This window comes from Gambusia affinis, linkage group LG20 (genome assembly GCF_019740435.1).
Source record: "Gambusia affinis linkage group LG20, SWU_Gaff_1.0, whole genome shotgun sequence".
Classification (NCBI taxonomy): domain Eukaryota; kingdom Metazoa; phylum Chordata; class Actinopteri; order Cyprinodontiformes; family Poeciliidae; genus Gambusia; species Gambusia affinis.
In genome coordinates this window covers 18366361-18387292 of record NC_057887.1, presented here as the reverse complement: position 1 = coordinate 18387292, position 20932 = coordinate 18366361, and the positions used below count along the sequence as shown (strand labels likewise).

General features: G+C 35.4%; 1 protein-coding gene across 1 annotated transcript; it reads left to right on the top strand.

Annotated features, from left to right (window-relative positions):
- The first annotated feature begins 4202 nt into the window (after positions 1 to 4202).
- Positions 4203 to 20529, top strand: LOC122823650 (synaptic vesicle membrane protein VAT-1 homolog). The gene is made up of 6 exons (XM_044103500.1): positions 4203 to 4866; positions 13626 to 13833; positions 17374 to 17544; positions 17633 to 17722; positions 18798 to 19036; positions 20128 to 20529. Exons 1-6 carry the CDS (start codon positions 4441 to 4443, stop codon positions 20317 to 20319), a joined length of 1326 nt encoding a protein of 441 aa, XP_043959435.1. The 5' UTR covers positions 4203 to 4440; the 3' UTR covers positions 20320 to 20529.
- The last annotated feature ends 403 nt before the right edge of the window (positions 20530 to 20932 follow it).

The window sequence follows — 20932 nt, the reverse complement described above, 5'->3', positions numbered from 1 at the left end:
GCTTTTTTTCTTTTACTTTTTAACTAATTTCTAAGTTAAGTTAGCTTTGTAATGTTTATTTTTTACTCTATTAATCTTTATTTTATATACATATATATATATAAATTATGTTAAATGAGAAACACAAGGTTTTACAGACTTTATTTTTATTCAAATCAGGAAAATTTTCAAAATCCATACATCAAAATTTTCCAAATTTCCACCAAAAAAGCAGAAACAAAATTTATTAAAAAAGAAAAACCTTAAAGAACAGCTTACACATTTCAAGCTAAAAATTCTGGGGGGTTTTTTTGTGCTGTTTTTTTTTAAGAGTGAATATTAGTTTATTGTACATTTGAGAGATTTTTTTTCAGAAGCTCCGGTGGCTGGTCCTGTTTATACACAAATTAGTGTGAGCAGTGCAGCACAGCTAGCTGTGAGGAGAAGCTAGAAAAACATTAAGGTTAAAAAAAAACATCTGCAAAGCAGTTCAAAGTGCATGAAAACACATAAAGCATAACATTGTTATCATATTTGATTGCTTTTTTCTCTTTTTCTCCCTTTAAATATGTCTAATATTAAACTGATTGTTACATTTCTTTGCAATTAAAAAGAAATTGTAAAAAGAAAAAAAACTAGATGAGACAACAAAATGTAATTTAATTTGAAGGCTGAGTTTCAGCACTTCCTGTTCTTCCCTGACTAATTATAGTTCACTTGATGCCTTTCCATGCTTTCCATCAGTTTACACAACTATTCTGTTTGCAAGTTTAAGTGAATAAATGGGGGAAAAAACATATGGAATGAATAAAGAAGTTTAAAAAAATTTCTCGCACATTTAATTGAAAATAAGAATGGGACATTAAAGCGATACTTTTAATCTGGTGAATCTGGTTGATTAAATTGCACAAAATGCGAATTGTTGACATTTTTGTGTAATGACAGGATGTAATTTAGCTGCTCTGTGAAATACTGTGAGCTTTCCCTCACTGATAATGACAATTTGTTGTTGCTCAGGAAATCTCTTCTGTTGATTAGTTTTTAGCGCCATCTTCTGGCCAAAAAAATGGATAGGAGCAACTTCAGTTTTGAAGTGACATTTAAAGACGCACCATTTTGTTTATAGTTTTAAATATTGGTATTATGGAAAAATGCCCCTGGAGAGTCTTTTTTTTCCATTTATAGCTGGAGTTTCGTTGCTAATTGAACCATATAAGTTAATAATATGATTAAAAACCTAAATATCAGGTCAGTGTTGGGTAAAATTGACTTTTTAAAAAATGTTTTACATTATGTTATAATGTAATCATCTCATCTAAACCAAACCTGGAGTGTTGCCTTAATTCTTCATGCATGTTTGAGAAGTCTTTTCATCTCCATGGCAACTATTCAGATGTGCAAAATGGTCCTAGATCCACCTTTGAGATGCAGCTCCTCCTTGTAGCTGCAGTTTCCAAGCTTCTGCGCTTCTGCACCCCTCCCCCACTCAGCTCCTTCAGACTAGCCAGCAGCAATTAGCAAACACCTGGTGGAACTGATCTGCTGAGCTCATTGTACAAACTACTTCTTAGCTCAGCGCTGGTAAAAATGTTGTTAAAGGGTTAATAGAGGAGCCATGTAGTGATGACTTCCTGAAAGAGCAGGAGTTTCTTAAAGAGGCAGAGGGCCAAATTCAAGGCCTTAAATTACAAAGTCAAAACTTTTAAATCACATTTGATATGTGCATCATTTTTACAACTGAAGGTAACACATTACTTTATTGTGCCTGGAAAAAAAATACTACTGATTCTTTAATACAGGTGTCAAACTCAAGGTCCGGGGACCAGATGTGGCCCGCTGTAGTTTTTTATGTGGCCTTTTAGACTCCAAATTACATGAATAAGTCCCTTCAGTTTTACAACAAATCTGCAAAACTCACTCAAAGTTCACACAAAATCAACAAATACCCACATTTTTTCAGATTTTTACTGCAAATTTTTCTCAAAATTGGAGAAAACATTGGGTTTAATTGACTGCTGCTTGAGCCTTTCTTGATGTCAAGTTATAGTCCATGATCGATACGGCGATTAATAAAAAGTTACATTTAACGTCATACATTAGCACAAATCTAAAAAAAAAAAATGTACTAATATTTCTAAATTACCTCCATAAAATCTGTGATTTTAATAGCAAAAGTAAAACAAAAGACATAAAAACAATCACAAAGTCCTGGATGGACTGATCAGTGTGAGACAATGATAATTTATTTAATTTTAAGAAACAAATGGCTTTTTTTTTACATTTTAACAGTAGAATTGGTTTCTCAATACATTCTGGCACAACTAGCCCCTTAAGAAAATTTAGATTTTTGATATGGCTTTAATAGGTGTTTATGCCTCTCCACAAACCCTTTTCTGATGCTGCCCTGGGCGACTGCCCATTTGTTCCATATCTAAAACTACCGTCTGAAAAAAGCAGATGATGAAGATGTATTTTTATTTTTCAGTACCACAGTGAGTCTTTGTGCATCCAAATCAACAAAAGAGTGACTTCCTGAGAGGAAAGTTTAGTTAGTTTACAGCAACACAATTTAACAGGGGTGTGTAAACTTTAAACGGAAAAGTCAGAGCACTGGATCGGTAATACTTCTCTAACAACTCCATCTGAACTTTATTAAGGAATAAGAAATGGTGGTGTGGAAATTTCAGAGACTCAAACCCGCTAACAAAAAAGAAAAGAAAAAATCAGCTCTGTGTTTGTCACCACTTCCTGTCAGCCTAATTCAGTCAGCAGTGAGAAATGTAACAGCAGCAGCTCTGAATGCAGGATGCAAGTGTGTGTGTGTGTGTGGGTGTGGGTGCGTGTGTGTGTGTGTGAGTTTGTGTGTGTGCGCAAAACCTGTGGGTTTTTTTTATAGTTCAATCAGAGCAAGAAGTCTAAGTTCACTCTGTAACAGCTGTCACAAAGAGACAACAAAATAATGCAAAAATGCATTAATAAAAGTTTTAATTAGTGATCAACAACTAGAAAACACATTTAGTCCAATCTGTATTATTTCTCAATGAATGTAAGTAAGAAATTATATTTCTTTCTGCTGTAAACTGGAGAAACCCCAGTCTTTCCTCGACGGGATTCCAGTGTCCGGGCTTTGTCTCTCTCCGCCTCACATCCTTGAAGTTTTTTATGCCAACATAACAGATCTGCCAGTTTTCAAACCTCCATCAAGTTAGTCAGAGAGAGGAAGAACACCGGAAGTCGAGTACACCTATCACAATAAAAGATTTCTTTTTTTTTTTTCTACCGTGATAATTTATCCATATTTGAAACTTGACATTTCAAATCTGACACTAAACAAGTAATTCACGCTCAGAAAAGGAAACCTGCTTTCATATTTCATGTACTGATTTATGTATTTATGTTTTTGAATTTTGTTTAAAAATATGTATATGAAGGGCAGAGGCTTAAATATGTTTTTAAACAACTGGTCAGCTTCACTGATGTTCACTTATATGACAACATTAAAGGAAAAAAGTTAAACATATTTAACAAGTAAAATTAGAAATAAAAACAAGAAAATAATAAGCATTTGGAGAGAATTTAAATTCAATTAATTAAATAATACAAAATAAATATAAAAGATTTTTTTCCCAATGCAATTTTATTTTTAAAAAGACATAACTTAATCTAGAGGCTAATCACGTAACAATCATGTCTAAAATTAACCCATATCAATCTAAACCAGACTTCAAAGGGCTTCAAAGGCAGTAGCCCAGGTCTCCAATTTTTCAGGAGCACCCAGAAATATTTTAATTCTTTTTATTTTATTTTATTTTTTAAATGAATGAATGTTTTGCAGACACTATTGTTTGTGTAAGAGTCAATGTGAGTATTTATTTTGGTATTTTAAAAAATATAAACGGTACTCAAGAACTTGAAAAATATAAATTAAAGTAATTTATTTTGGGGACAACAAGGAGTTACTGGCCAAAGCATTTATTAATCCCACCATCATCAGTTCATACCTAACTATGTGTAAAACTACCTATAAATGTACTTTAATTTACAAAAGCAATATAATTTTTTTCTAGCAAATCCGACCCTGATTATTTATTTATTTATTTATTTATTTATTTATTTATTTATTGTTAACAACAAAATGTGTTTTTTGTTGTGTTGTTTACCTAAACGATCCAGCTGCCCTATATCAGTTTTATTGTGAAAATACCCACCGGAAATCCTGTGGCTATTGTGTCACGCCTCATTTTAACCACTTGTTGAGTGGAGCGCACACGGGGAACCAGAGAGAGGCAATCTGGTTTGCAAACAACGCGGCTGTCTTTATAAGGAGCCTCTTATTTATGAAAGCCGTTTGAATCGGAAACATCTTTCTGTAATTTTCCCGTTTCCGCTTCTTGAGCCTCCAGACTCCAGCAAACGGACACGAACTGAAAATCTTGTGAAAGCTTCCTAAAAGTGGTGAAGATGATGTCTAGTGAAGAAGAGGCTCCAACTCCGCTGCAAGAACCGGAACAGGTGAAGAAGACCGACGAACCTCCACCGGCCGCCGCCGCCGCCAAGGAAGAAGAAGAAGAGGAAAAACCAGCCAAGCTGGCGTCAGGGAGCGGCAGCCCCGCAGCAGCCGAGGAGGAGAAGCCCATCACCTACCGGGCTCTGGTACTGACGGGATACGGAGGCTGCGATAAGATCAAGCTGCAGGTGAAGAGCATGAAGAAGGCGTCGCTGAAGGCCGGGGAGGTTCTGGTTCGGGTCAAGGCGTGCGGGCTGAACTTCGCCGAGCTGCTGGGAAAGCAGGGGCTGTACGAGCTGCTGCCGTCCCCGCCCGTCACGCTGGGCATGGAGGGCTCCGGGGTCATCGAGGCGGTGGCCGAGGACGTGACAGACAGAAAAGTGAGTAACTGAACGCGTTCACGCGCCCACACGCACGGCCGGTCAGAGCTTTTATGGGGTCCAGGGCAGGATTCAGGTTGGGGGCCCAACAGCCTCTATATCAGCACTGAAATTCCTGTTATTGGTCATTTTTAATCATTTTTGTGTTTGGGTTTTAAAGCTGCAGTATGTAACTTTTATTTTAATTTTTATTTATTTATTTTTTTTACATATTTGTTAAAACCGTCACAATGTTTTGACAGATTAAGATAATCTTTTCACAGACTATCTGTGAAAAGATGCATCTCCTTCCTGAGCTACTACTGGTATCTGAAAAACAATCACCAGTCCTGTCCCAATAAGCAATAAATCAATTAATCACAGGATAAATTGAAATGAGCTTATTGATTTCCATTTGCATAATTTATATTTTTTCTCTTTTTCTTTCTACCAAAAATTGGATGACGAAAGTCTTTAGTCTGTTTAGTTAGTTTGTGAAGCTCAACTTTGTTGAAAGAGTCTAATTCTAATAATTCATTTAATTTGTTGTTTCTGTTCTTTTGCTTATTTATTTTGTATATTTAAAATGTCTTCCAGTTCTATTGTTAAATATTCATTAGAATGTAATTATTTATCATCCAGCAACATTTATTGCCACTCCCAACCAAAAAGCTAATGTAGTAGCTGCTAAATGTGCCCAGTATGGAGAAACAACTTACCATCATTGGTGGCTATGCTAACTAGCTTGATCTAAATCAATCAGTAAATCAATCAGGATTATTTGTATAATACATTTCAGCAACAAGGCAGTATAAATCATAAGAATACAAAGTTACAAAAGACACTACAACAAACCAGTAAACATTATATTTTATCGAGTGCAGTCATTTCATATCAAAATGTTGATCAATGTTTTATTCAAACAGGTGGGTTTCAAGTCTGACAAAACCTTTAAAATATGCTTTTTGGGTTTAAAAAAAAGAGTTAATAGTTTGCTTTTTGAATAATTGTGAGCCGTTCATGTAATGCGGGGCTTTTTCTTCTGAAAGCTGTGTGGGATGAAGCTCTCTTCCTGCATTATGTTCCACTCTGGTCTTATGACAGCTGCCACTGTCTGGTTTACTGCCTGGCCTTGAGGCCTTTTCTTTCCCTCACTCACAGCAGGAGCGCCTCATTTCCCACCTTCCTTCATAAGAACTTTCCACATATTCATTTAAATTACTGCCAGGGCTGACATGTAAACAAACAGATCAGTTATTAACCAGCAGATCGATTATGGCTGCTCTATGTTCCTCTAATAGAAGCTTTTGAACAGATCAGAGAGTATTAAAAGTGTTAGGAGATATTTATCATTACAAATTTTGTTGTCAGGATTGTCCATAAAATTAGCTTAACTTATTTTCGTTTTTACACATAGAAAACACAAAATGTTCACATTTGAATGAGTAAAACGTTTATTATTTTGTTTTTCTACTTTTTATAAAAAGTTTTAAGAGTAGGCACCTTTAAAATGAGACTTCTAGGAGTATCCTGCTTTCTTTCTTTCTATGTATTCTTTGAGGTCTTCTGGATGTTTTTCTTTTTGCATTTACAAGGGACAGAATTTGTTACAGCTATTAAATACACTCCTGACCTTTTCTCATGCTGCAAACACAAGCTTTGGTGAACTTTATAGGGTTTTTATGTGATAAAGCAACAAAGAGTGGCGCGCAATTGTGCAATGGAAGAAAAACAACACTTTTTCTACACATGAAAATAAAAAAAATTGTCGTGCATAATCATTAAGCTTCCCTAAGTCTGTACCTTTTGCTGCAGTTAGACTGCAACTGTGAAATAAAAATGCTATTTAAAGCCATCAAACTGTTGATGCTTAATTGTAAATGTCAGCCTTTTGCAAAAATGCAGAGTTCATGCATTTTGTAATGTGTCAATACATGAAATGCATCTCGGAGCGAGATTTCACTTCTTGTTTTGAGGCTAAATTTATATTTATTCTTGCTGAGAATCTCTGAAACATTTTTGAAGCCTGATCTGAAGATCAGCAGTGGCGATTTTAGAGATGTCCTTAAAATAGTTTCAAGAACCTAGACGTTCTGATGAAATCCAATGTAGAGATAGCATACTGCAACCTTCCACTGTCTTAACAGACAAATAAAGTACTAAAAGTTAAAAGTTCAATGTCTTGGTTTTATTAAGTCTCTTCCTTCTTTTCCAAAGTTGCAAGAATCTTTATAAACTGTTAAAGGCCTCTGTAGAAAAACTACAGTAACCCAAAGTCAGACTTTGGCAGGAACTAGTTTTAATTACTCAAATAAATTGATACGTGTGTAGTAAAAATACATTTTACAGTATTTGCACTACTTTGCACATTTTTACTTTTACTTGAATAATTTTATTATGAAGTATCTCTACTCTTAGGTGAGTAAAATTTCTGGATTTCTACCTACTAGAAAAAAACAAACGCAGAAACACACCTGCAGTTTCTGATAAAATTTAGCAAGTTTTTTATTGAAAGAAACTGATTTGCAAAAGATTATTTCTCAGCATGACTTTTAATGACATATCACATGAACAGACGCATTCACATGTGATTTTAATCGGATTTCTTAAATAACGGAAACACTGCAATTGCGAAATAAAATTTTTCAACATTAACAGAATATTGACAAAGTTTTGCTTGCATTTGTAGGGGAAACAGTTACTTAAACTATACCTGTGATCTGTATTTACGTCTTCAGTCATTAGACAGAAAAGTTGCAGCTGCATGTCTGTGCTCCACTTACTCCCTGCCTGCAGCAGGCTCTGCACAGTAATACTAGAACTGGAATTCAAATGCAGCTCGTCATTTAAATGACGAGTTGTTCTATTCATTCATTTAAACGAATAGAACAGTTTTCTTCTGGTAGGTTTAAAACGAAGGGAGAGGTGTACATTCTCAACAACGAGTCCGACTGGCAGAAACAACTCTGCTTAATCCTCCTTCAGAACACAAAGAGAACACAACATATTGTTTTCAAATCATTGTTGTGCTTTAAAAACAAAATAATATATCTTTGCTCTTTACAAAAAAGCTATATTGTTTGTCTTCTTGAAGAGTCCCACGTTTTTGTAGCGATTTGTCAGTGTAGAAATAAGTTTGAAATGTTCTGTACTGGGTTTGGTTGTGCTATCATACATGGTTGACATGTTTGTTATCTACGTTTTACCAAAGCTGCTCATTATCCCTCGCTGTCTGTAAGGAATTTTCCTCCCCCTCCTCTTTCTACCCTCTCCCTCTCATTCCTGTTGCCGTCTTTCCCCTCCGCTTTCTTAGAGCAGGATTCCTATAAACACTGCAGTGCGATTTAGGGCAGAAACCTCAACAAGGCAGTACAGGAAGCAGTCGGAAATCCCAACAGAGTTTGGGGCTAAAAATCTGAAACTTATCCACCCTGAAGATGTGAAGATTTGAAGAAAAAATGGAGTCCGCCACCGCAGATTGTTTGGCTTCGTTTTGTGTAAGAATTTGGGTGGGCCTTGCAGTGTGAGAGCAAAGAGCTGCAGACAATAACATAAAAGGATGCCAAAGAGGTTTTGGAGTGAGGCGGACCAGGTCAGTGTCTCCAGATAAGGACTGGAGGGTGTGGCTGTTTCATAAAACATTTGGAAACGGGGCAGACTGGCTGTGGCGTATTGATCCCTTTAAAACTCATTATTGATTATTATTCTGTTACAGTCAGGCTGGACAATAAATCAATAACAATACATATATCACAACAGACGTGTGATAACTGGCAGCCATCTTGGCAGGCAGTTGCTGTGGAGTTGCTATGACAACAATAAACAAGCCACAAGCTTAGAACCAGCTCTCGCCTCATTCCTAACCTGTAAACAAGTACTTTACAACTATTTGATTACTCTACGTCACAGGTGTCAAACTCCAGTCCTCAAGGGCCGGTGTCCTGCAGTTTTTTCGATGTGCCACAGGTACAAAACACTGGAATGAAACGGCTTAATTACCTCCTCCTTGTGTAGATCAGTTCTCCAGAGCCTTGCTAAAGACCTAAAAGAGGCACATCTAAAAGTTGCAGGACAGCGGCCCTCGAGGACTGGAGTTTGACTCTGTTGTTACCACATACACAAACAGCATGAAGGATCATTAAAATCATCTGCTTTTCCAAAGAAAGATTTTATCAAATAGTAAAAAAATTAATTAATCCCCGTGGGACAAGAATAAATCAAAATGTGTGCAATTTAATTTCATTCTGCTTGCACTGAATTGCTGTTGTTATATGTTTATGCCAGAGTTAAATCTGTTTATTGCTGTATAGATTTTTGCAGTTTCAAAATAACAAGAGTTCTTGTTATTGCAATGTATGATATTTTAAGTACCCTTCATGCTAATTCTGTATTCCAGGATTATATCTGGCTTGTTGGATGACCTTTCGCTGCCCTTGACACCCACACTTGATTATTTTTTAGTGGGTGAGATTTTAAAGCTAATAAAGAGAGGTGAAGACATGAGAAGACTCAGGGAAAAGTGAATAATTGGTGTTGCCATTCCAATATTTAGCAGCAATATCGCAATTACATGGTTTCCTGAGGTGGTGCAGTCTTCATTTCTTTAAGTTAGATGTTCGTCTTGTATTGAAATAGTGCTGTATTCTCAATTTATGAATGATAAAATTGTGATGAATTATTGAGGCAAATAATATTTAAAAATGTTCAAATCTCAACTTTAGTTGAAATTAATTTACTGTTTTTTTATTTTAGATTAAATTATCTGGTTCTGATCCTTTTATTTTTGACTCAAACCAAAATAACATCTTCTGGTAGATTTTTATTGGATATAAAACACATTTAAGATGGGTACAAATTGACACATTGTTGCTAAAAAAGGAAGAAAATTTATTCTCGTAACCAAAAATGTTTTTGTGTGAATTTAGTTTGCCACTACTTTGTAACAGGCGGACTCCTGCAGAACATATACAGTTTAAACTTCTGTGATTGGCAATCAAAATATAGTCACAGGATAAACGTATAAATATATAAAAACAGATTTAAGAATGACATACTCTACAGTAAGGGCAAAATTACTACATAAACTATGGTGTGGTTATTAAAGGTAGTGTCTGAATGTGAAACAAATAATTAAATAATAATTTAACATATTTTACAAAATGTGCAATAAAAGCAGACTGTTTACAAAGTGACAAACTGTGTAAATGGCAGCAGAAATGTAAACGTATAGAGTTTTTTTTTTTTTGTATCAGTGATGGTTATACGGTCGAACACATGGTCTGCAACCCTTACAATCCAAAGAGCCATTTTCTCCTTCTGTCCAGCTAAATAAAACTTGTTTGTTTAGAGCCACAAATGTGACATGACCTTTTGAAAAAAGGCAACTCTTGATTCAACATACGCAGCACGGTTTTGTTTTAACAATATTATAAATGTAAAGTTTGTCAAAATGTGTTGGTTTCTTCTTTGAATTTGTTTTTCTTTAGTCAACAAGTTGTTTCTTCGGATATTTGTTGATGTTTTAAGTTCTGTTATGCTGCGCTTGGCAGGTGGTGGTTACCATAGTGACCCCTAACTGGCAGCTCCTCCCCCTTTTTCTGTTGCCGTCGGTAACAGTGGGGCAAGCTTCTGGACTGATGTTAACCACCAACTTGATTTTCTGTTTTTCTTAGAATAAATACAATGAACCGAGTGTGTCTGTCGAGACGTCCACCTACTGGACCAGAGACGAACATCTACCACAGAAAATGTGTTAAAGTACAACTTTTTTTTTTTTTTAAATTTTGGGGTTTTCAAATTAGGAAAAGCTCATTTGCAAAAAGAGGATGAATAACAAAATTTTAATGGGATGGGGTTTTTTTGTTTGGTTGGTTTTTTTTTGTGAAAAAGGGACAGTACCCCAGGGCAGCGTTTTTCAGGGGAGCCCCAAAGACTTTTTTAAAAATAATTTTTAGATTTTTAACGATTGTGTGTTTGGCACATTGTATTTTTTTATAGAAATTAACTGCCCAAATTAAGTGAGTTGTACTTTTATTTTTTGATTTTTATGACTGTAAATAATATTCAAGTATTTGGAAATTATGAAGCTATAGTGAAGTTTTTCTGGGAATAACATGGCGTTAACTACAGGACGTATTAAACCTACCGTGCATCAGTTCGTATTCGCTGTTGTGACTACAATAATTGGATCACCTTTTAATTTTGCGTAATTTGCATTAGTATTAAGTAATTTTTCTGTAATAAATGGGGCACCAAACTGGCTCCAGCCCATGGCCTCACATCCTTACATGCAGGCCTGGCCAAATCAAATCAAATTTTATTTGTGTAGCACGGCAACAAAGCATTTCAAAGTGCTTTACATCATAAGAACACAAAATGGAAAGTCATAGAAGCACAGTCAGCAACTGAAATATTACATTTTGCCCGCCATTGCACATCAGACTGTTGATTATTGTTTCATTTGTTATGTTTCAAAAGCAACTCCAAGCAGGTGGGGTTTTAGTCTGGATTTCAATGCACTCGGTGTTTCAGCTGTTTTGCAGTTTTCTGAAAGTTGGTTCCAAATTTGTGGTGCATCGAAGCTGAATGCCGCTTCTCCATGCAGAGCAGAACCAGAAGACCTGAGATGTCTGGAAAGATGTCTCTATCACAACAGCAGATCTTTAATGTATTGTGGTGCTAAGGCGTTCAGTAATTTATAAGCTAACAACAATTTTTTAAGTCTATTCTCTGAGCTACAGGGAGCCAGTGTAAGGACTTCAGAACTGGGGTGATGTGCTCTAACTTCCTGGTTTTAGTCAGAATGCCAGCAGCAGCGTTCTGAATCAGCTGCAGCTGGAGGATTGATTTGTTGGACAGACCTGTGAAGACGCTGTTGCAGTAATCATTACAACTAAAGATAAATGCATGGATGAGTTTCTCTAGATCCTGCCAAGACATCAGTAATATTCTTCAGGGATTGGAAGGCCAACTTTGTAACCGTCTTTATGTGGCTCTGAATGTTAATGTCAGAGTTCATCACTGTTATGGTAATATTATTGATCTAACTGCAACACCACCCAGATAAAGTTGGTTTTTTTTCTCACCATACTGTCCATCTACTGTTTTGTACAAGACATCTAACCACTTCTTTCATTGAATGCATCGAGACTTGACCTCTTCCTCTGTTATTTAGAAGAAGTTTGTCCGGTTGGTTGGGGTGATTGTTAAATGTCTGGGCACGCCCAGCTGTGTAAAAAAAGACAACTCTGTCAAAACATGTTTTCACAGCCCTGACTCCAGCGTCTCCTGCAGTCATTTAAGTTCAAGCCATCTTTTCAGGAACTGATCTTTCCCCTTTCTTAAAGTGACGACCATGCAGTTTGGGGATCACCTGCCAGGCAAAAATCTGTCACAAATTTCAGTGTCTAGATGCTGGATCAGATCAAAAACAGGGGAGTCTTCTGAGGTGAAAGTTAAATTTGCGGTTACTAAAGAAGAGTTACAACATATGAAAGCTCTGTTTATGTTTGTGGAAGAGATGTCTAATGTCATGAGTTGTTCTCTGCAGGAAGTGGGTGTGTCACTCGGCTACTAAAACTGTTGGTGAGGAAGCAGAGTAGCGTTCGCAATCAGATCACACTTTTCCTGTCCTTTGCTGTTTTGGCCCCTTTTCTTGACCATAATGATGCTTTTTTTTTCCTATTTTGAAAGAATGCAGAGCATAAACATTTTCCAGAAGCAAGAAAAGTATCCAACAAATGTTTTCTCAAAGCTCTGTTTCAGTTTATGTCCAACTGTACAGAATTTGGTTAAAAGTTAAATATTTGTTACTGAACTTGAAGTTAAATTTTCCAACTGACTTTCTGATTGTCCTAAAGATTTTAGGAAAATATTGTGTTAACTGACGAGTCAAAATGTCAAAATTAATTTAATCAAGCTGAGTGATACAGCTCAAAATTCAATTCTGATTGTTTTTAACACCTGATCCAATTTCTGATTTTAATCAGATTTTTTTTCTGCTAAAAAAATAATTTACAAATGACAGAAAATATTTTTAACAATATTTTTTAAAAATTTTATTTTACATATTTTTAAAATACCTTAAAATTATTTTTAAAATATTTTAATAATATATTTTTTATAATTTTTGAAAAATATTTTAAAATGAATGTTTTATTTTCAATCATTCCTTTTTGTGAGTTGTAAAAAAAAGAGTATTAGGGCAAGATTACAAGAATTTTTATTTAATTAAAAGAAGGTAGTCATAATATTAGCATTAAAAGCACAATTTTACCTTAAGAATATCTTAAACGTATGAGAAAAAAGCTTGAATAATTGTTTTAATTTTTAGTGTTAAAATTCTCATAAAATGACAACTTAATTCTCCTAATATTTTGACTTTATTCAAATTATTTTGATTTTATTGTCATAAAGCTATATTCTTGTGTGTTTACAACTATATCCTTGTAGTATTATAACTTTATTATTGTATTTAAAAGCAAAACAGTCTTTGCTTGACCTTTAAATGTGGGCTGGGGGTCAATAGGTCATTGGCAGTGAAAGCTGATTTGTGACTTTCCGTTGCTCAGTTTTTTGAAACTGAACCAAAATCATGAACTTATTTTTATAATCATTTACATTGTTTCTAGAAGCAGTAAAAGAGCAAATGGAAGAACAAAAACATGTAAATTTGTGGATGTTGCTCAATACGCCCCTATAAAACCTTGTGAAATATAAGCCACAGATTACCAGAAGTTACCATTTTCCTTTTTCTCTTGTCTTTCGCTCCGTTTCCTCAGGTAGGAGATCGTGTCATCGCCATGAACCGCCACGGCATGTGGCAGGAACTGGCGGTCGTTCCCGCCAACCGCACCTTCCCCATTCCAGACGGGATGAGCTTTGAGGAAGCCGCAGCTCTGCCCATCAACTACATGACGGCCTACATGATGCTGTTCGAGATGGCCAACCTCAGGCCTGGGAAAAGTGTCCTCATTCACATGGCTGCCGGTAACAAACTGTGTTTTATGCATTTTAAATATTCCAGTTATTGACCTTATTTTATATTGTCTAAAGCTTTGTTTTCCTATGTGGTATGCAGAAGTGGGGGAGTATTCAAGAAGTGTATTAAAGTAAGAGTAGCACTACTTCAACATACTTTTAGTTGAGTAAAAGTAAAAGGTGGCCATCAAAAAAATTACTCAAGAGTAAAACAGCATTTGGTAAAAAGTTTACTCAAGTATTGATTAGTTTGATCAAATTATTAATCGTTTGATATTTAAAAATTACATCATCAGGTGTTAATTAATTAACATAAGTTAACAAAATCAGACAAAACATTTTTTTTTCCAAGTCAGTTTCTTTCAATATAAAACTTATGAAACTTTAACAAAAACTGCATTTTTGTGTTCACCAGAATTTTTAAACGTGTTTTTGTTATTCAGTGAAATAGAGAATCCAGAAATTTTACTCAAGTAAGAGTAGAAATACTTCATAATGAAATTACTTGAGTAAAAGTAAAAAGTACAGCTTAGTAAAAATACTCCTAAAAGTACATTTTTTCAAAAATGTTACTCAAATAAATATTATTACGTAAATGTAACTCTAATGGTATACTGTTAGCTACATGGTATGACAATTTATTGATTTTAAATTAATAATAGAAAAAAGTGGAATTAATAATACTTAATAGCAAAGCTGTATTTTTAGATATTTTGCAGACTTTAGTTAAAAAATTAAACTTTTATCTTAAATTAGCTTGTGGTTAATTTAACTAAAGCTATAATAATTTGGCTTTAGCTTAGTTTGCTCAACTAAAACGTCTGATTTTGAGACAGTTGGAGAAATAGGGAGTAGAATTAGATTTAAAAATTTAGTTTTACCTTCACAGCCATCTTTTCGTTATTGCAGAACGATGTTTTACAACTCACAATAATAATACAGTGTGATACAGCAGGTCTTAAAGTTGCATAAATAACTTCAAAACTTTTTCCATATTGTTACACCAGATGGATAAGATTACTTGAGGTTTAAAAAAAAGTCTGTAGCAACAATTTCACATTTTTTGTCAACATTGTTTTTTTTCTGTCATCTGAAGAATTAGCTTACAAATCCTGATTTTATTTTTGGTAAAATCCCAAATGCTTTGTCGCTAAGCTGGCAAAATATTTTAACTTTCACCCTAGTTGAAGTTTTTAATTATGTAAAATTAAATAACTGTGTGTGTGCGTGTGTGTGCGTGTGTGTGTGTGTGTTCATAAAAGGGCAGCCTGGATTGTTATCAGACTTGGTTCCTTTGGCAGCATGTGACATTTAAAGCAACCAGATATTAATATTCTCAGAGGTCCAAATGTGTGCAGAATATGTTGAACTGATGCTTGTGATAGATCACAATATGTTATGTAAAAATAATGATGAAATATATCTTCAGCATTTTTTATATACTATCTAAAGTATACTATATTATAGTATACTAAGTAATTTAATTGTCCTTTCATCAGATTTATATTTTTTAAAGCAAAACTCATTTTCTGGAGGATTTTATTGAAGTAGTATTCTCCATTAGATCTTAGCAGATCAAACAGCAATGACATTGTTTTATCTTAGCTTAATTTATATGTGTTTTTCCTATAATAACTTAACCTCAGTTTAATTAGCGCAACTTATCTGTTGCTTAGCTCCCTTAGCTTAGCTTTAGTTTAGCTTCTTTAACCTGTATTTAAATTAGCCTTAGCGTTTTTTGGCTAATGAGGCTTAATCTTCAGGTTACTGTTTAACTTACCCTTCTGTGCTACATCTTAGCTTGTTGCTCATCTTTGTTTTAGAGTTCCATGACTAACTTTATCTAATGAGTCAGGACAGAAGATAATACAGGATAGTTATTCACCAAATTGGTTATTTAATCCCAGTGATTTATTCTGGGAATAGTTTTGGACCTTTTCAAGAAGTGCAAACTTTTTCAAAAATACAATTCTCAGATGTAGCTTTTTGACTTATGAAGCTCGGCATTTACCATAATACCAAAGTGCCAGTAAACCCCATCAGAGACGAAGTATGGGTCAGTTTTGCTCGTCCCTCTGCCTTCATGTCACCTGACCTTCAACATCTTCGCTCTTGAAGGTCGCCTGCTGGTGCTAAGCAACTAGATGTTTGGTAACTGACCTGTACAAATTCATCTGCAAAAGGCCGGGGTGATGAAAAGGCCAAAAGGGACAACAGGTGAACCTGGACACCCAGATGACCTGTTGAAGGCCACGTTACCATGGAAACCGAATAAACTGATGCTGGAGCCGAAGAGCACACACTTCGGTTTCAGCATCAGTTTATTTGTTATCCAAGCTTTTAGCAGATGGAAAAATCCCACCTCAAACCCAAATAGACCTGGATGTCCTTTAAATTAAATTGTTATTGAGCTTTATATGCATTATTTTAATGTATAACCAGATGCTTTTTGTTCATTTGTTTACAAAGCTATTTTCCATTTTCCACAGGCGTTAGAGAATCTCTGGAGTTTTAAATTTTAGTTTTAAACTTGTAAACTGGAGATATGGCAATTTAGAAGGTGTATTATTCAGAAAACCTTTTCAAAAATAATTTATATGCAACAAATGTTCCATAACTTTCTCCAGATGAACAGAAACGGAAATAGGAACAACCTAGAGTTAGCATATGGCTTTACTTATTACAGCTAAACTGCAAAAACACAAAATCTTACCAAGTAATTTTGGTCTACTTTCTGGTGTAAATATCGTAGTTCACTTGAAATAAGACAAAACTAACTTAAAAGCAACTTTTCAGCAAGATATAGGCGCTTATTTAAGCCATTAATTCCTTAATATTGATGAAAAGGTGCTAGTTCCATTGGTAGATTACTTCATTTATAAACACGTTTTCCATATTATAAGTGAAATAATCTGAACTAATATTCTCAGACTTGAACAATCAGAGTCACATAAAGTCAGTTACAAAGTCGGCCTACCACCACCTGAAGAACATTTCAGGGATTAGGATTAATGTCTTGGCAGGATCTAGAGAACCTGATCCATGTGTTTATCTTTCGTTCTGGTCCAGTCTGCATCCCCAGAACTAGAACCAAACATGGAGAAGTAACATTCAGCATCTATCCACCATAGATCTGGATCATACTTCCAGGAACAGAACTCAGCAGAAACACAGAGCTCCTTTAAATCTAGACTAAAAACCAATTAGAGTTGCATATTTGATCTGTATTGATAATTTTAATGATGTAACATCTGTTCCTGGTCTTCATAATTTCTGACTACATGATGGGTTTCCACTGGGTTGCTGAAATGTGCTTCACAGACAAACTTAAAGTCATGCTCTTGGTTTGCATGCAGGTTTTTAAATCCAAACAGGCTGCAGTGAGTCAGGAAGAAGTTTTATAAAAGCGTCTGATCAGCAGAGTGCATATGAAACCACAACCGATGCTGTTTTGTAATCACAGTGCAGAGCGATTGAAACTGCACCTCTACTAAAACACAAACCGCCTTCCTCATGGTGCCAGTCTCATCTGTGTGTGCACATCTGTAGGTGGCGTGGGTATCGCTGCTACCCAGCTGTGTCAGACCGTGAAGGATGTGACGATTTTCGGCACCGCGTCCGCTTCCAAACACGAGACCATCAGCCAAGGTGGCGTCACTCACCCCATCGACTACCGCACCAAAGACTATGTGACTGAAATCCGTAAAATCAGCCCAAAGGGTGAGGAAACAAAACGGTTTTACTGCTCTGAAACAGAACATTACTATTTTCTGTTGACGCCTTCCTGTCTTTTCTCTTTAATCTGCAGGAGTGGATATTGTCCTGGACCCTCTTGGTGGCTCCGACACTCAGAAAGGTTTCGGTTTGCTAAAACCTCTGGGCATGCTCATCGTCTTTGGTAAGTCATCACATCTGGAGAAGGAAAAATGAATTATTTGATTGTCATGTAGCCTAATCTCTGTGAAATTAAATATTTTTAGTTTAGTTGTTTGTTTTTAACAATGTTCTGCACACAACAGCTATTATTATTTTTATTTAATTTTAATTATTTAATCTGCAGGTAAATATAATATAAGAAATGAGTGGATTATTCTTATATTTAGAGGCGCCAAAGTAACTCAAGTCCAGTTTTGTTTTATCACACTTTTATATTAAATGTTATTAATGCACACATCGCTTTTATTGAAGAACAACATATATATTTGATATTTACATTTGAAAATGTTGCATTTAATGATGTAACCAGTTGTTTTCCTTAAGAACATACTGAGGTTGTATTTTTGAACAAATATAATGACTGGAACTGATGGTTAAATGAAGAAAAATTAAAGCCATCAAGAGCTAAGCAAGAAAAATTAAAATTATGATCATTTTCACCGTTTGTTACATTGATACAATTCCTTTCTTTAATTCAAACAATCACAGAATTTTCATTAACATTTTAAGATACTCAAATAAACTTTAATCGCTGTCTCTGACATTATTCCCTTAATGACTGAAGTTTAAGTTGAGTTGCTTTTTATCCATTTTTCTGTTAATCTTTTCATTTATCGCTGTTGACATTCTCTGGTAGACCTGTGTTCGGTTACCGTAGCAACCTTAACTAGAAAGTCACCAAAATAAAAGTGTAGAACTTTAACAGTACTTACAATAATTTATTGTAACTTTAACTTTACAATAAACAGAAGTAATCACTCTGTTGGCCTTTGCACATTAATTTTACTTACACAGACGATTCTACTTTTCTGTGAATTTCATTCATGGTTCAAAATGAATCTTTTGAACGGATTTTTAAAGTGAAATAATCCTGAATGTTTGATTTCCCTCAAAGAGCCGCATAGTCCCATTAATGTAAACGAACCACCTATGTTAAAACCTCCAGGTCGCTCAGTTGTTTTCTCTGAATTTTGGATTCAGAGTGCCAACATTTAAATGGCCGTTTAGATTTTGGTTTCGTCTCCCTGTGGATCCAGGAGCAGCCAACTGTGTGACGGGCCAGAAGAAGAACCTGCTGGCCATGGCGAAGACCTGGTACAACCAGCTCACCCTCAACACGCTGAAGCTGATGCAGACCAACAAGGCCATCTCCGGCTTCCACCTGGGCTACATCCGGGATGAGGAGCTGTTCGAGGGGACTCTCGTTAAGCTGCTGGAGCTGTACCAGCAGGGGAAGATCAAGCCCCATATTGACTCCTCCTACCACTTTGAAGAGGTTAGTCTGAAGAAATATTCATGGCATGTCAACGTTTGAATTCACAGGCAACGCTAAACTTATTTTTATTCGTTGCAGTTGAATTATCACTCTTAACTGTCACTATTACGCGAAATTCACATTTTGCAAGTTTTTCTTCTTCCATTTGGGCCTCAGCTGAATCAGAATCAGATTTTCTTTCATGGGCGCTGCCCGTTACCTAGCAACGGCAGCCAAGCCCATCTTGTCACCTAGCAACCTGAGCAGAGTTCCGTAAGGTTTGGTCAACTAGTTGTGCTGTATCCGCTATTCAAAGGCAGACAGAAAAGAAAAATGTTTTTTTGTTGTTGTTGGTTGAATGACTTTGTTTAAAAATTGTAATAGTCCATAGACCTGTTCTAATCTGTTCTAGGAAGCGTAATGGGTCGCCTTTAATAATAATAATTCCAGGTTTTGACAACTATGGTTAGATTAGCAAGAACTTAAAATTGTAAGCTGAAAAAATAACCGGAGGACTTTTAAATTTGTCTGTAAACTGTGATTTAAAATATATTCATATTCCTTGTGAAGAATATATATTCATGCTGCAAAAACACAAAATCTTACCCAGTAATTTTTATCCAGTTTCTAATGCAAATATCTTGGTGAGCTTGAAACACAAAACTAACTTAGCTTTTCAGTAAAATAGGAGCTTGTTTTTAGTGAATAATCCCTAATGTAGATCATTAAAAATATAGAAAACAATTTTCCGAGGACTTCCGGTTTGAACATTTAAAGCTTACTCTTAGATCTTGGATTAAAGAAAATACAGTACTCCAGGAACAGAACCTTATATTATTTAGGGATGCTTAGCTGTAGCAGAATGTGGCACAAATAATATGTCAAGTAATTAGGATCAAATCTTCCCAAGTTCTTTTATTTTTGTTTGTTTTTTTCCTAATATCTTCTCTGGTTTTTATCTATCACCTCTAAGTGCAGCATTAAAAACACAATAATGGCATGTATTGCAAAACAGTGCTTTACTCTAAGATGTTCAAAAAGAGTGAATGTTGGATGTTTTTAAAATGTATTTTTTTAATGATAAGGGTTCATAGTCATTTCTTTTTTCCCAGGTGGCTGACGCCATGAAGCGCATGCACGACCGTCAAAATATCGGCAAAGTCATCCTCCTTCCCGAGCCCAAGAAGAGTGAAGAGAAGCCCGAATCGAAAGCAGAGGCAGCGGAAAACGTGGAAAAAGCGGAAGCTGCCGTCAGCGAGAAGAAAGAGGATGCCGCAGAGGAAGTTGAAGCAGGAAAGGATTGAGTAAGAAATCTCATTTTGGTGGCGTTTCCAGCACTTTCTCCACAAATCTGTCCAATTTTTTTTAAGGAGAAAAAAAGAAAAATGTCTTGAATTCTGTGATTTTTGTCAGTATTCAGCTGTTTGTTTTTGTTGTGCAATATGTCAATAATGTTGTCTGTTTGGGAACACTTGTTGTTTTGGAAATAAAAGTTCACTTTATTCTGATACTTATCTGAAGAATCATTTATTGTATTAACAGACGGAGTGGAGAAGCAGCTCTGAAACAAACCAACGTTGGTACCATTTGCATGAAACTGAACTTTGACGAATGACTAAGATGCTCAAGCTGAAGAGCTTCACATAAACAAACTGAAGGACTGGCTGTGCTGACGGCAGGCCACGGTCATGTTTATCCACCCAATCAACAACTAACACTGAAAACTGTTTGGAAACTCCACATCACCACCGCAAATCCAACTGAAAACCTGTAAAATCCAACAAATGTTCGGGAAACAAAGAAAGAATGCAGCACAAAGAGGAAAAATAACTATAAAATATTATAAAAAATGGGAAAGTAAGTTTCCAGAGTAACAATAGCAGTTTAAAATATGTAATAGAAATATTAAATTTAAAC

What these genes read in the sequence shown, in the direction of transcription:
- LOC122823650 (XM_044103500.1), top strand. Translation starts at nt 4,441, where the DNA reads ATGATGTCTAGTGAAGAAGAGGCTCCAACTCCGCTGCAAGAACCGGAA. An exon ending in CCGTAAAATCAGCCCAAAGG is followed by an intron (nt 17,545 to 17,632) that starts GTGAGGAAACAA and finishes TTTAATCTGCAG; the next exon opens with GAGTGGATATTGTCCTGGAC. An exon ending in CCTCCTACCACTTTGAAGAG is followed by an intron (nt 19,037 to 20,127) that starts GTTAGTCTGAAG and finishes CTTTTTTCCCAG; the next exon opens with GTGGCTGACGCCATGAAGCG.